Consider the following 12,586-nt stretch of genomic DNA (forward strand, 5'->3'; position numbering starts at 1 on the left):
ATGCTTCTTGGTATTGTGATGTAAAGAGATTGCATCAGTAACTCTCAGGTTAGCCCAGAGAGGAAAGTCTGGGTGGGAGAGAGACGGGGAAGGGAAGTGGGTTACTTCCCTTTGTGGTAAGACTCAGGGCATCTGAGTCTTGGGGGTTCCCCAGGGAAGGTTTTGGGGAGACCAGAGCGAGGCAGGCGCTGTAATTCCTGTCTGGTGGCAGTGAGATCAAATCTGAGCTGGTAATTAAGCTTAGAGGGGTTCATGCAGGCACCCAGATTTCTGGACGCTAAGGTCCAGATTTGGGAAAGTTTATGATGATGTTATTTGCAAGCTAAGAGAAAAAGAAAATTGAAGATGTGTATAACCTCCAGTTCTGAAAAATGCAGGTGGTACAAGGTACAGACAGTTATAATTAAATAACCCAAAACCTTCCATTATAAAACTTTTTCCAATTGTTTATAATCTTGCCAAATTTTAATTGCTGAGGCTGACATTCTAATGCTTCCCCCACCCTTTAACATTTCAGTTAAAACAGTTCAGTTGATTCCAAAAAGGCATAAAAGAAAAATGCATTTTTGCGCCCAAGTGAAAAGAATTCTTACAATCATTTCATTGAGACACACTAATGCCTGCATGCTTTGAACTGCATGTAGGAACTTTTTTTTTTTGTTTGCGGGGAGGGAGGAGGGCTGCCTATGCCTCATGGATGCTCCTATTGCAATCAATCGAAGTTTTCCCAAATTTGGCGAAGTTTTAAGCCTCAGGGGCGAAAAAAAAATCAGTTTACATATGCTCAGTAGATACTACTTAGAGTCTGGTAGCTAAATTATCTGATGATTCTATCTGCACTGAACATGTACTATTCCCATACAACTCCTACTTGCCAACCAATCTGCACATCACCACACCCCTTAGTGACTGAGAATATGCTCTGCCCAAGGGCTCCATTATCTGTCCTGACAGCCCAGGGGTGATGATATGCCAGGCACAAGAACTGAGAGAAGGGAGACGGTCTTCCCTGTGCTCTCAATGCTCCTCTTGCTGGTGCCCAGGTTCAGCAGGAGAAGCAAGTGTCTACATTCATCTGATGTTAGCAAATAATTAAACCCACTTGCAAACTATGTGTCACTACCCTGCTCTAGGGGCAGGTCCCCACAGAAGATAACCTACTATTGCTACTAGTTACTCCACTAATTCAAGAGATAAGACTGATGATTTATATCTAACGATCGCTCCCCCCCACATATGGTTTGAGAAGAGAAGGGGGTCAATATAGTTCCACAATATGAAATTTGTTTTTCCAGTCTTTAAGCATGGGAAATTATAGATAAACTGTTAAAATAATGTTAAGGTTGAAAGTCACGCGCTCAAAAGTTGGGAAATGCCAGAATTAGTTATCTATAAAACCTTTATACAGCTGCCTTGCACATATACATGATGATAGAGTATAATCACATCATTAAAGATTAGCTTTTCCAAAGGACCCTTGACCTCATTCAGTGCACAAGATGGAGGACGCTTGCTGCAGGGGTAGCCATTTCTTTTAATCCTCATTTGATGTGTGATCCCATCCATTATTTAATATATACTATACAAACCTACACCAACTACAGAATTTCCTCATGGGCTTCCTATGGTGCTCTCATCTTACTATTGCCGTTCCTTACAAACAAAGCAGTCAATCTTCACAACACCCAAACAAGGTGAGGCACTAGTATTTTCTCCCATTATAAACACTAGGAACTGAGGCACTGAAATGAAAGTCAAAATTGACCAGTGTCAAATAATTTTGGGCACCTTTTATAGCACTACATATATGAAGAGTGGCTAGTGCAGAAGGACATAACTCTAGTCCAGGAAGCCCTGATTGATGAAGTAGGCAGAAAGGGAAGCTTGCACTGGATGACTGGGAAGAAATCCTACCTCAGACTTCCTGCTGCCAGAAAGCCTCCCCAGTGGAGGGGAACAATGTTACTCCATACTAAAGGTGGGATTGGCTGCAGGCATCTGATTGCCCTTGGCAATCATTTGGCAGAGGGCTAGAAAGGACAGGCTGAGGCTTCAGTACATGTTGTTTGTTGCTAGCGGAAGGAGCAGTCTCAAACAGTCTGAACTTGCAGCTAAGGGGATCAGCCCAGTAAGCAGGTAGTCATGCCCTAGCCACCAGGGTAGGACAGCAGCCTAGACCCAGAAGAGTCCTGATCAGCACTGTAACCATAGGGATGAATGCCTGACATTGCAGCAGAGGTCTGAACTCAGCAGCCCAAGTTCACACTGTTCCCAAGCACCAGCAACTGCCACGAGGGGTGAAAGGTACCATGTTTAGGACTAAGACTGGGAACTTTTGGACTCAATCAGCTTAGAGAGCTTTAACTTGTTTATTCAGGTGTTGGAGACTGGGTACTGTTAATGGAGGTGTACGTGTGATTTACTATAGGGCCCCCCCAATGCTAACTGAGGGATTATCTGTGCTCAGATGTGTCTATTGCTGAGCGCGTTTGTTTCTAGGGTTACTTCCTGCCTCCCTCAAGATCGTGGAAGTGAACCAAGGAGTTTAGGTCTAGTCAGAGGTGAATGGCGTTCTTTAGGCACATGGCTTTGGATATGGAAACTATTCAATCAACCCAACAGTGCCCATACCACATAAATATAGAGCAGTGTTCCCAGTGACCTCAGCTGCATGTTATCAACGCTTCTGTAAATCAGACCCCAGGGACCTCAACTTAGATTCACTGTGTTCCTCATTTTCAGTGTATGTTTCGGCTACTGGAACTTGTCCAGTGTCACGCAAACTCTTTGGCTGAAGCAGGGATAGAATCCAGTTCTTCAGGGTAGCATTCAGCTGCCTTATCCAAGAGACCATTCTTTCCTACCGTTCCTTGTCTCCTTCACTACACAGCATCCAGCTTCTACAACAAATAAGACAGAGGTCCTACAAACAGCCTCATTAACTACACAATCTTTGTTCTCTCCAGAACAGTGTCCATCTTGTGAATGAGACACTATACACTATAACATGTAAAAACCTAAAGAGGGGGAGAATTGAACTGAGATATCTTCCTTGAAATTTATGGGCTCCTAGCTAGCAAAGGTAGCTATTAGGCTAAAATTGTGGACAGATGAACTACCATTAATACGTGATAGACGTTTTACTAAAAAAAGAGAGGCATCAAATGCTATTGCAATCATGACAATTACAGAAATGAAATCTAGATCCAGGAGCTATTACAAAGAAAAAGCACAAAAAACCTCCTGTACTTTTCAGCAAGTCAGGTGCTACCCTTCTCTATAAAATCCAGACGCACACTAACGAAAGTGTTGCATGCAAGTATAAGAATGTGTGACAAATATTAAAGCGATAGATTAAAAGCACACCTACAAGTAGAGGAGAGAAAGTGTTGTGCTTCTATTTCTCATAGCAGCGCCAAGAAGTTTAAATTGGTTATTTATTCAGCACCATCTGCATGGCGGACACTGGAGAGAAGGAAACACCACACAGTCCCTAGAAGCTTAAATCTTAGACAGTCCAATCCAAATAAACGAAGGATACATAATTTGAGCCCAAACTTCAAGCAGCATGGGGCTCTTTACTTTTAAAATACCTTCTGTACTTTCAAGAGGATTGTTGAACGACACTATTGAAGAAATATGTTTTAAGGAGGTATTTAATAAAAACTGCATTCTTTACTAAAACCATTGAGGAAAGGTAGTTCTATAAACAGACTGAGAAATTTCTGTGAGGGAACTTCTGTTGACACAATATTACAAGACTATATGTAATATATGAAGGAGGGAGCAGTTAGACTATATCATGGAAACACCATAACTAACACTTCTGTTTATGATTTCAAAGTTGGCTCTTTGTTGAAGACCAGTGGCTGATATTTTTATACTTCATCTCTAGTAGTTCGGGAGGTATATAAGTGTTAGGTCAACCCTGTAGCCTCCTGCTTATTTTACAAATGATCCTTCTTTCAATAAAGTGGTAAAGTAGTCTCACACTTTCCTAAGACCATAAGTGGTCTCGATCATTCATTTTAAGAAATAAAGTACTTTTATTTGCAATTGCCAAGATGCTTGCTATATTAAATAGTGTGTACACATTTTAGAATGCATATTTACCCAAGAGAAACAGGTCTATCAAGTAAGTGTTTAGGTACGATTTACAAAGTTTATTTTAGGAACTTGTAATATGTACTACTTGCATCCATAGTTTGCTGTTATAATACTAAAGTTTTTAAATAGATTAAATCCAAATCACCCAAATTTTTTTTTTTAAATGAGTAACAAAAATCTCCCCATCCTTGAAACAGAACCTTTTAAAAACCCTTCATTTTGATACTACAGGCAAAGTTTCAGCCCAAAATAAAATACGAATCTAAATTAGAACCGCTTCAAGCCAAATATTTAGTAAGTCACCCTAAATGTGATGCCAACAAGGGGTGCTATGTATTACATAGACTCAGACTTTAAGGTCAGAAGGGACATACTCTGCCAAGTATGAAGAAAGCCATGCCACAATTATTCAATAGTACCTTGCACTGAAGTTGAACTGTCTTTTAATAAAAGCCTACTAAAAACACACTAAGTGTTGGATTCTGTTGCACATTTAACCACCATGTATTTCAACTAGATGTGTATGAAAAGGAAGCAGCCAGGGCAGAGGGAAAGCAACTGCAAGTTAAGATACTAAAAACTAACTATAGTGCCACCAGCTGCCAAGACTGCAGTACCCAGAAAGATGGCAGGACAGAGAGGTCTCATCTAGTCTTAATTTGCCCCTCTAATACTGGAGGCTGACTCTTAGTACCTCGGACAGAGCCAAATGAGGAAGAATAGAGCTTACTGAATATGTTGGGAGAAGGGTTAATACCAGAGGGTGTTTTTGGAGTACTGCAAGCTAACTTTCCCTCTCTTTGGAAACATATTGTGGAACGTAAGTGTTGAATTCATGAGGGCTAGGGGAAAAAATATCATTTAGATAAATAATCTGATTGAGTATAACTGGCTCAAACTCAAAACATCATGACCTGAAGAACTTTAAGTCCTATTGGTAGATATTTGAAGGATGGAAGGAAATTGGTTTAGACTTTAAACACAGTTCTCCCCACTTGCATGAGAAATCTGTTGAAAGCCAGCTCCAGTATCTGCGTCTCAACCTTAATTAAAATCTGGATAAAGGACGATTGTGTGATTAAAAAACCAGAGTAGGACTCAGGAGAGATGAATTCACATCAGGCTTTGTTAGACTTTCTGGATGACCTTGGGCAAGTTACTATACCTGTATCACTTCCTTTAACTGTAAAATGGGGATAATTATTCTTCTCCCATCCTTTGTTTAAATAGTAAGATCTTTGAAGCAGGGTCTGTCTTCACTATGTGTAGTCACTGAATTTCAATGGGATGTGTGATCCTAAATCTTAGGCAATTTTGAGAAATCAGATACACAGTACCTTAGCACAGTAGGGCCAATCCATCTTGGTTGGAGTCTGGAGCTCTCCAGTGCTAATATTTACATATGAATTTTGTTTAATATGTAATCCACACACTAAACTATGGCTTGTTAAAAATATTACAACTCCAGTGAGTTTAATGTCAGTTTGGATACACTTCTCATCCCCTTCTCCCCTCCCCCATGTCAATGCAAAAAGTTTGTCTAGACAATGTTTCCTAAGTGCAAGCACAGAAGCATTCCCCTTACCCTCTTCTTCAGTTTTGCCTAGGTCCTACAACTCCATTGTTATCTGTATGTGCTGACTACAGAATGAAGAACACAGAGTCAGTAGTTCTGTGAGTTTTAGTTTGCAGCTCACAGTACAGAGAAAAAGAGCAGATGATTTTTATTACCCTTAAAGTTTATATGCTCAAATATAAAGTAATTATGTGAAAATTCACCTTACATGTCTATAGCCATAATGTTGACCCACAATATATACTAATGCAATATATTATACGTAGTTCAAGGTAGACTTCTATTTGTGATGTGAATGTTGAGAAAGTTTCGTATATACATTTTGTGAGTCAAAGATAATGTTTCTGTTTGTGCAAGGTGAATTTTCACATCAGTGTCATTACCTGAAAGTATCCTGGGTCAGAGAATTCACGTAAATGAATTCTTTAACTGGCCATTTTTCTGTCGTTAGTGCTTAAGTTTTATAATAATAATACTGTAGTTACCTATTTCACTAAGAGTTACATTACCTCAGCAACCTTGACTAGGACTGTCTGAAAGAATAGTGACTAAACAGACATTAATAATAATAAAACAACAGACATTTGTTGTATTGAATCCATTGCTGGCTACAGAGCCCTGAATATGGATCAGACTAAGAAATGCAAAAATATCCTAAAACTTAAAATTCACTGTAGTCTGTCTGGTCTACATGCGTAACAATGAAGTTTCACCACACAAAACTGAAATTTAATAATAATAAAAAAAAGTAAAGGAAGTGCCTCTTTGCACCCCTAAATGAATACCAACTAGAAGAGACTAGTTTATGTAACTTCAATCTAGTTTAAATAGTCTGCTACAAATTTCAACCTAATCCTATTCACATGGGATTCAGACACCACAATGGAAACTGCATCCTTGACTTGGGTACCAAAAACAACCTACTTCAATATCAACTACTGCAACTCCATCAACCTTCTTGCTCAGTCAAGATGCCACATCTTTCTCAGAAAGTACATATGAAGATGACATACTTACTCTCGCTCTTTCTCTGTCAGTTTGTCGTTGATATTATCTTTGATTGCAGATCTGGAACCTTTGTGAATTATGGGATACCTGAGTGGCACTTGCAGAAAGAAGGAAATCATTGAGACCAAGTGTGCAGTGTAGCCCAAGGCAACAGCAATGCTTCCATCATCTTTTGCTGTTAAAGAAAAAGCAACTTATTCACCCAACTGAATTCTACTGATATGGTAAATATTTTAAGCATATTAATGAAAATTTAGCATGAGAAGGGTATCCATATTATACAAACAGTAAAGACTTACACACGATGAAAATAATATTTATTACATGATATAACAGCTGCACACAATGAAAGAGATAAAAGACTGCAAGTATCTTACAGAAATCTTAGTGGTATTAAGCTTATTCTATCACATATTACAATGCATGGTTCTGACATGTTTATGATGCGATAATAGCACATTTAAGCATTCAATAATAGAAAGATACTGCATTTCCAATATAGTGTATAACCATTTTTTAAAATAGTGGTTGAGGAACTATATTCTAATGCTAATAGTAAAAACCTCTCCTGGTTTTAATCTGTTTGTTATCCCTAGTCCATTACTTGTATCTTGTGTTGAAAGGTGACATCAGATAGGTGATAGTTTGAGCCTGTAGTTTAAGACCTACTCCTATACTGTCAAACTGCAAGGGAAATAGTTTTCGGCTTCAAATAGTAATTGAAAGGTGTGGAGCAGTTTTTTAAAAAAGGCTCCCCAGGCCAGAGTTCAAGCCTTCAGAGGTCTGCCATTCTCTGGCTGCAGCTGATGACCTCACTAACACCTACAGCAGAGAAAGAAGCTGCATTCTTACATTGCTTTAGGCATTAGTGAGATCACCAACTGTTGGGCAGGGAAATTGAATCCAAGGGCCTGAACTCTAGTCTTGGCTAGTAACTGGAGGAACTGATTTTTAATCATTGTTTTAGAAGGTTAAAGTTTCACATTTATTCAGCAAATGACTGGGGATCTGAAATTGTGTATTTAAAAGATAATTTACCTCCAGAGAAGATTTATGGCTCTTCCACCCCACCCTCTAACCCCTTTTCTACAAAAAAGTTAACCTTTTAAAGTCATTTTTAACTTTTCAGGCTGTACCTTCACCCTATTTTCTAGCTTATTAAAAAATACACATGAATCTACGAATAGCTGGAAAGAACTTATAGCCAGCCCAAATCCTTTCCAATGACAACGGAAATTCTAGTGACACTAACTGAAATATGAGGACCTGAACAAGGAAGGAAAAACACTAATTTAAGTCCTCTGTGACATCTATGAAATCATACCTTGCTCTCGGTAAGGCAATTCATGACACACGGGTTTAAAAACAACACCCATTCCAAGAAATTATTCTGTACAAAGGGATGCAACTCTGCAGCAAACTTAGGTCTCATTACAGTAGAACTCTAAGCTCATGGATTTCTGATTTTATTTTTAACCTAATTGTCCACTAACATTCTATGCTAACATGCAAGGAATCAGATAAACAACATTTTCCAAGTTCAAAAAAAATCAGTATTTCATTTTTTCCACTTAGTCTGTAGTAAGCCACAGGGCAGGCAGACTAATTCCTTGTGAAAAACTTGAAAGGACTCAGTCTCTCTGGATGGCACCAATAAGTTATGACTAAGGCTACAATTTTGTCACCGCTTCCTGGTGACTGGTTCCTGATTTTTACTAAAAACATCCCTTACAAAATAGGGAGGGAGGCGGGTCCAGCACCCTAGCCCCCCCACCCCACAGCACCTGGGAGCTGAAGGGACGCCCATTGTCCAGTGTCTGGGAGGAGTCTCCCTGCTGCCCTCTGGGGCTGGAGCTGGGATGGTCCCCCCACTGCTCTGCACGGCTGAAAGCTACAGGGGGAGTCCCCCACTGCCTGTAGTGGCAGGGGAGCTATGGGGTTCCTCTGCCACCGGTGGTGGCAGCTGGGAGCTATGGGGGAACCCATGCCACCCACGGAGGCTGGGCTGCTATGGGAGGTTCCCCTGCTGCCAGCAGCGGCTAGTCAACTGCGGGGCCCCCAATGTCATGGAGGTCACTGGAAGTGACTTCCGCAACCTCCGTGACATAATCTTTAGCCTTAATTATGACAATCTAAATTGACACAACAGCACTTTTAAATTTTTATAAGCAAGACACAGGATTGTAGAACAAGGACTATGGCTCATATTTAGTACAATTAGAGAGATACCAATGTGATTAGTATTTCTTCACTATCTCACTTCACTTGCGTTTTTCTGACATTTTAACTCAAACATATGAGTCACCATCAAACATGCTAGGATTTCAACTAAATCACTTGTGCCCTAAAGAATTAACTACTGTATTATAGGCTCTAGATTTTAAAAAACTAGTTATTTTAGCAAACAGGAGCAGCAAACCGGAGTTCTGCCAGAGCATTCTCCAGGCGAAGGAGGAGCGACTACATGACTCTTGGCTGAATTTGCCGTCAGTTTGTTCATGTGCCTGCTTGACTGGAGTTTATAGCATGGTCTCTTTGCGGAGGGGGCTGTGCACTGAGCCCAGAGGACCTGCTGGGCAAGGATTAGAGATTCTTACAGAGGCTCTGGCCTGCCATCCTTTGATTCCTAGTTCCTTAACAAGAAAGCTACTCAGGAAGAATAGGGGGTTATATTAAAACAAAAAAATCCACACCCCTACTAAGTGACCAAAGGCGCTAGCAACCAAGAGCAGTAAACACATGAGTTTAGAGACAGAGCATGAGAGCCAGAGAAACCTAACATTCTCTAAACGTAGGCAACACACATAAACAAAAATAAAAATAATGGAGGCTGAAGGCTAGCAGCAGAGTGGGGGCTGTCCAGTTTACTGCACTGAATGCAGCATGTATGATTACATGTAGACTATGTATGCATTTAGGGCAAGCAGCTCATGACCCTCAGAGACCACGTACAGGCTCCTGAGACCATAGCTGCCGAACTGGAGGAGCTAAGGGAGACAGAGCTACATAGGAGGAGACTTTCCGGGATGCAGTAGAGTAATTCCACCCGCAGTCTGACAGCCTCTGTGCTGTTGGAGGATGAAAGTCTCTGGGAAGGAGATCATCAAACTGGAGGGGAGGGAAAACAACCCCATAGCTGGGGGTTCCCTTCCAGATGACGACATGATATTCTCTTGCATTGACCCCAGCTATTAGGAAGAGACAGGTAATAGTAATGAGGATTAGATTATTAGAAATATAGATAGTCGGGTTTGTGATGACCTGAGAATCACAAGATGAATTGCCTGCTGGGTGGAGAGGCTGCAGTGCTATGGAGGACCCAATGGTCGTGGTACACGTAGGTTGCAATGACACAGGGAAAGATGGGAGAATGGTCCTGGAGGCCAAATTTAAGCTGCTAGGTAAGAGATTAAAGTCCAGGACCTCTATGGCAGCATTCTCTGAAAAGTTTCCAGTCCCATGAGCAGGGCCAGTTAGATGGGCAGAATTGCACACAGTCTCAATGGGTGGTTGAGATGATGATGATGATGGGAGGGAGGGAGGAGGGATTTAAGTTTATTAGGAACTGGGGAACCTTTTAGGAAAAGAGGAGTCGATACAGGAAGGATGGGTTCCACCTAACCCAAAATGGAACCGCATTGCTGGCATGTAGAATTAAAAAGTCAGAGGGGTTTTTAAACTAAGGGCTGAGGGAAAGCTGAGAAATATGGAGGAGCACGCTGTTCAGACAGACATTCCTTGGGGAGGATCCATTAACAGAGATTCTCAATATCCTGGTTGAGAGGAAAGAGGGGAGAGAAGAGGGGAGGAGAGGGGATGGCAGGAGAGGAGTTGATGAGTACAGGTAGGAGCAGAAGAGAAATGTCAAATAAAAAAGTTCCATTCAATTACATCTCATGAAAGCAGACAACTAAATATCAACAAATTTTATAAATACTTATACACAGGTGTTAGAAGTCTAAATACCAAGATGGGTGAACTTGAGTGTCATATTAAAAATGAGGATACTGATATACTAGACCTCACAAAAACTTGATGGAACAATGATAATCAATGGGACACAGTAATACCAGGGTACAGAATATACAGAAATGACAGTAGTTCATGCTGGTGGAGGAGTGGCACTATATCTGAAAGAAAGCACAGAGTGAAATATAGTGAAAGTCTTAAATGAATTGAACAGTACCACAGAACCTCTACTATAGAAATTCCAGCTTGAACAACAAGAGTATAGCAGTAGGAATATATTACCAGCCACCTGACCAAGATGGTGATTGTGAAATGCTGAGGGAGATTAGAAAGGCTACAAAAAATAGAAAATCCAGTAATAATGGGGGATTTCCACTATCCTCATATCACCTCAGGAGGGGATGCAGAGATAAAATTTCTAGACTATTAATGACTGGTCCTGGAGCAGCTAGTCTTGGAACCCACAAGGGGAGAGGCAATTCTAGATTTAGCCTTAAGTGGCACACAGGATATGGTCCAAGAGATGAAAAAGGTGAGCCACTTTGTAATAGCAACCATAATGGAATTAAATTTAACATCCTTATAAGGGGGAAAGTACCAAAGAAGGCAGGAGCACTATAATAGAAGCTCAAATTAAATGCATACCCCACATAAATAAATTAAAAATACTAAGAGGATCAAAAATTGCCACCATGGCTAAAGAGAGTAAAAGAGGCTATTAGAGGCAAAATGTCATCCTTTAAAAATTGGAAGTCAAAGACTACTGAGGAAAACAGAAAGGAGCATAAATTCAGGCAGGTGTAAAAGTATAATTAAGCAGGACAAATTAAGAATGAAGAGCACCTACCAAAAGACGCAAAAAAAATTTAAATACATCAGAAGCAGGAAGCCTGCCAAACCACCAGTGGGGCCACTGGACAATCAAGGTGCTAAAAGGAGCATTCAAGGAAGACACGGTCACTGCGGAGAAGTTAAATGAATCCTTTGCACCCGACTTCACTGCAGAAGATGTGAGGGTGGCTCAGCTGTGGGAATCTCTCTTTTTAGAAGGCAAATCTGAGGAATTGTCCTGCACTGAGGTGTCAATAGAGGTGGTTTTGGAATAAAAATTGATAAATTTAACAGTAATAAGTCTCCAGGATCAGATGGTATTCATCTAAGAGTTCTGAAGGAACTCAGATATGAAATTGCAGACCTGCAACCTGTGGTATGTAACCTATTACTTAAATCAACCTCTGGACCACATGACAGGATGCCAATTAAAAAAAAAAAAAAAAAAAAAAAAAAAAAAAAACAGACAGACTCTGGAGGTCATCCTGGCAATTACAGACTAGTCAGCCGAACTTCAATACCAGGTCAACTGATTGAAACTATAGTAAAGAACAGAATTATAAGATGGCTACAGCTATGCTACATACAAGTCAGTCCCGGGATATGAGAGAGATAAGGAGGGTGAAGAGATAAGGAGGGTGAAGTAATATCTTTATTGGACCAACTACTGTTGGTGAGAACGACAAGCTTTTGAGCCACATAAAGCTCTCTTTCAGGTCTGGGAAAGGTATTCCGAAGGTCACAGCTAAATGCCAGGTAGAAAAGACGGTTACTCACCTTTGTAACTGTTGTTCGAGATGTGTTGCTCATATTCATTCCAAGTAGGTGTGCGCGCGCCGTGTGCACGTTCGTCGGAAGAATTTTCCCCTAGCAACACCCGGCGGGTCGGCAGGCGCCCCCTGGCGTTGCGCCTTTGTGGCACCGTATATATGCCCCTGCCGACCCGGCCGCTCCTCAGTTCCTTCTTGCTGGCTACTCCGACAGTGGGGAAGGAGGGCGGGTGTGGAATGAACATGAGCAACACATCTTGAAGAACAACAGTTACAAAGGTGAGTAACCGTCTTTTCTTCTTCGAGTGCTTGCTCAAATTCATTC

The 12,586-nt window shown here is 40.9% G+C and overlaps 1 protein-coding gene across 4 annotated transcripts in view; it reads right to left on the reverse strand.

Annotated features, from left to right (window-relative positions):
- Positions 1–12,586, reverse strand: part of UVRAG (UV radiation resistance associated) — a 160,870-nt gene that overhangs the window by 73,476 nt on the left and 74,808 nt on the right. For all 4 annotated transcript variants that reach the window (XM_075061809.1, XM_075061811.1, XM_075061810.1 and 1 more), the window contains one exon: positions 6,701–6,866. In XM_075061809.1, the coding sequence (XP_074917910.1) occupies positions 6,701–6,866 (166 nt within the window). The remainder of the gene's footprint in view (positions 1–6,700; positions 6,867–12,586) is intronic.

The sequence above is a fragment of the Chelonoidis abingdonii genome, chromosome 1 (assembly GCF_003597395.2).
Source record: "Chelonoidis abingdonii isolate Lonesome George chromosome 1, CheloAbing_2.0, whole genome shotgun sequence".
NCBI classification, from domain to species: Eukaryota; Metazoa; Chordata; order Testudines; family Testudinidae; genus Chelonoidis; species Chelonoidis abingdonii.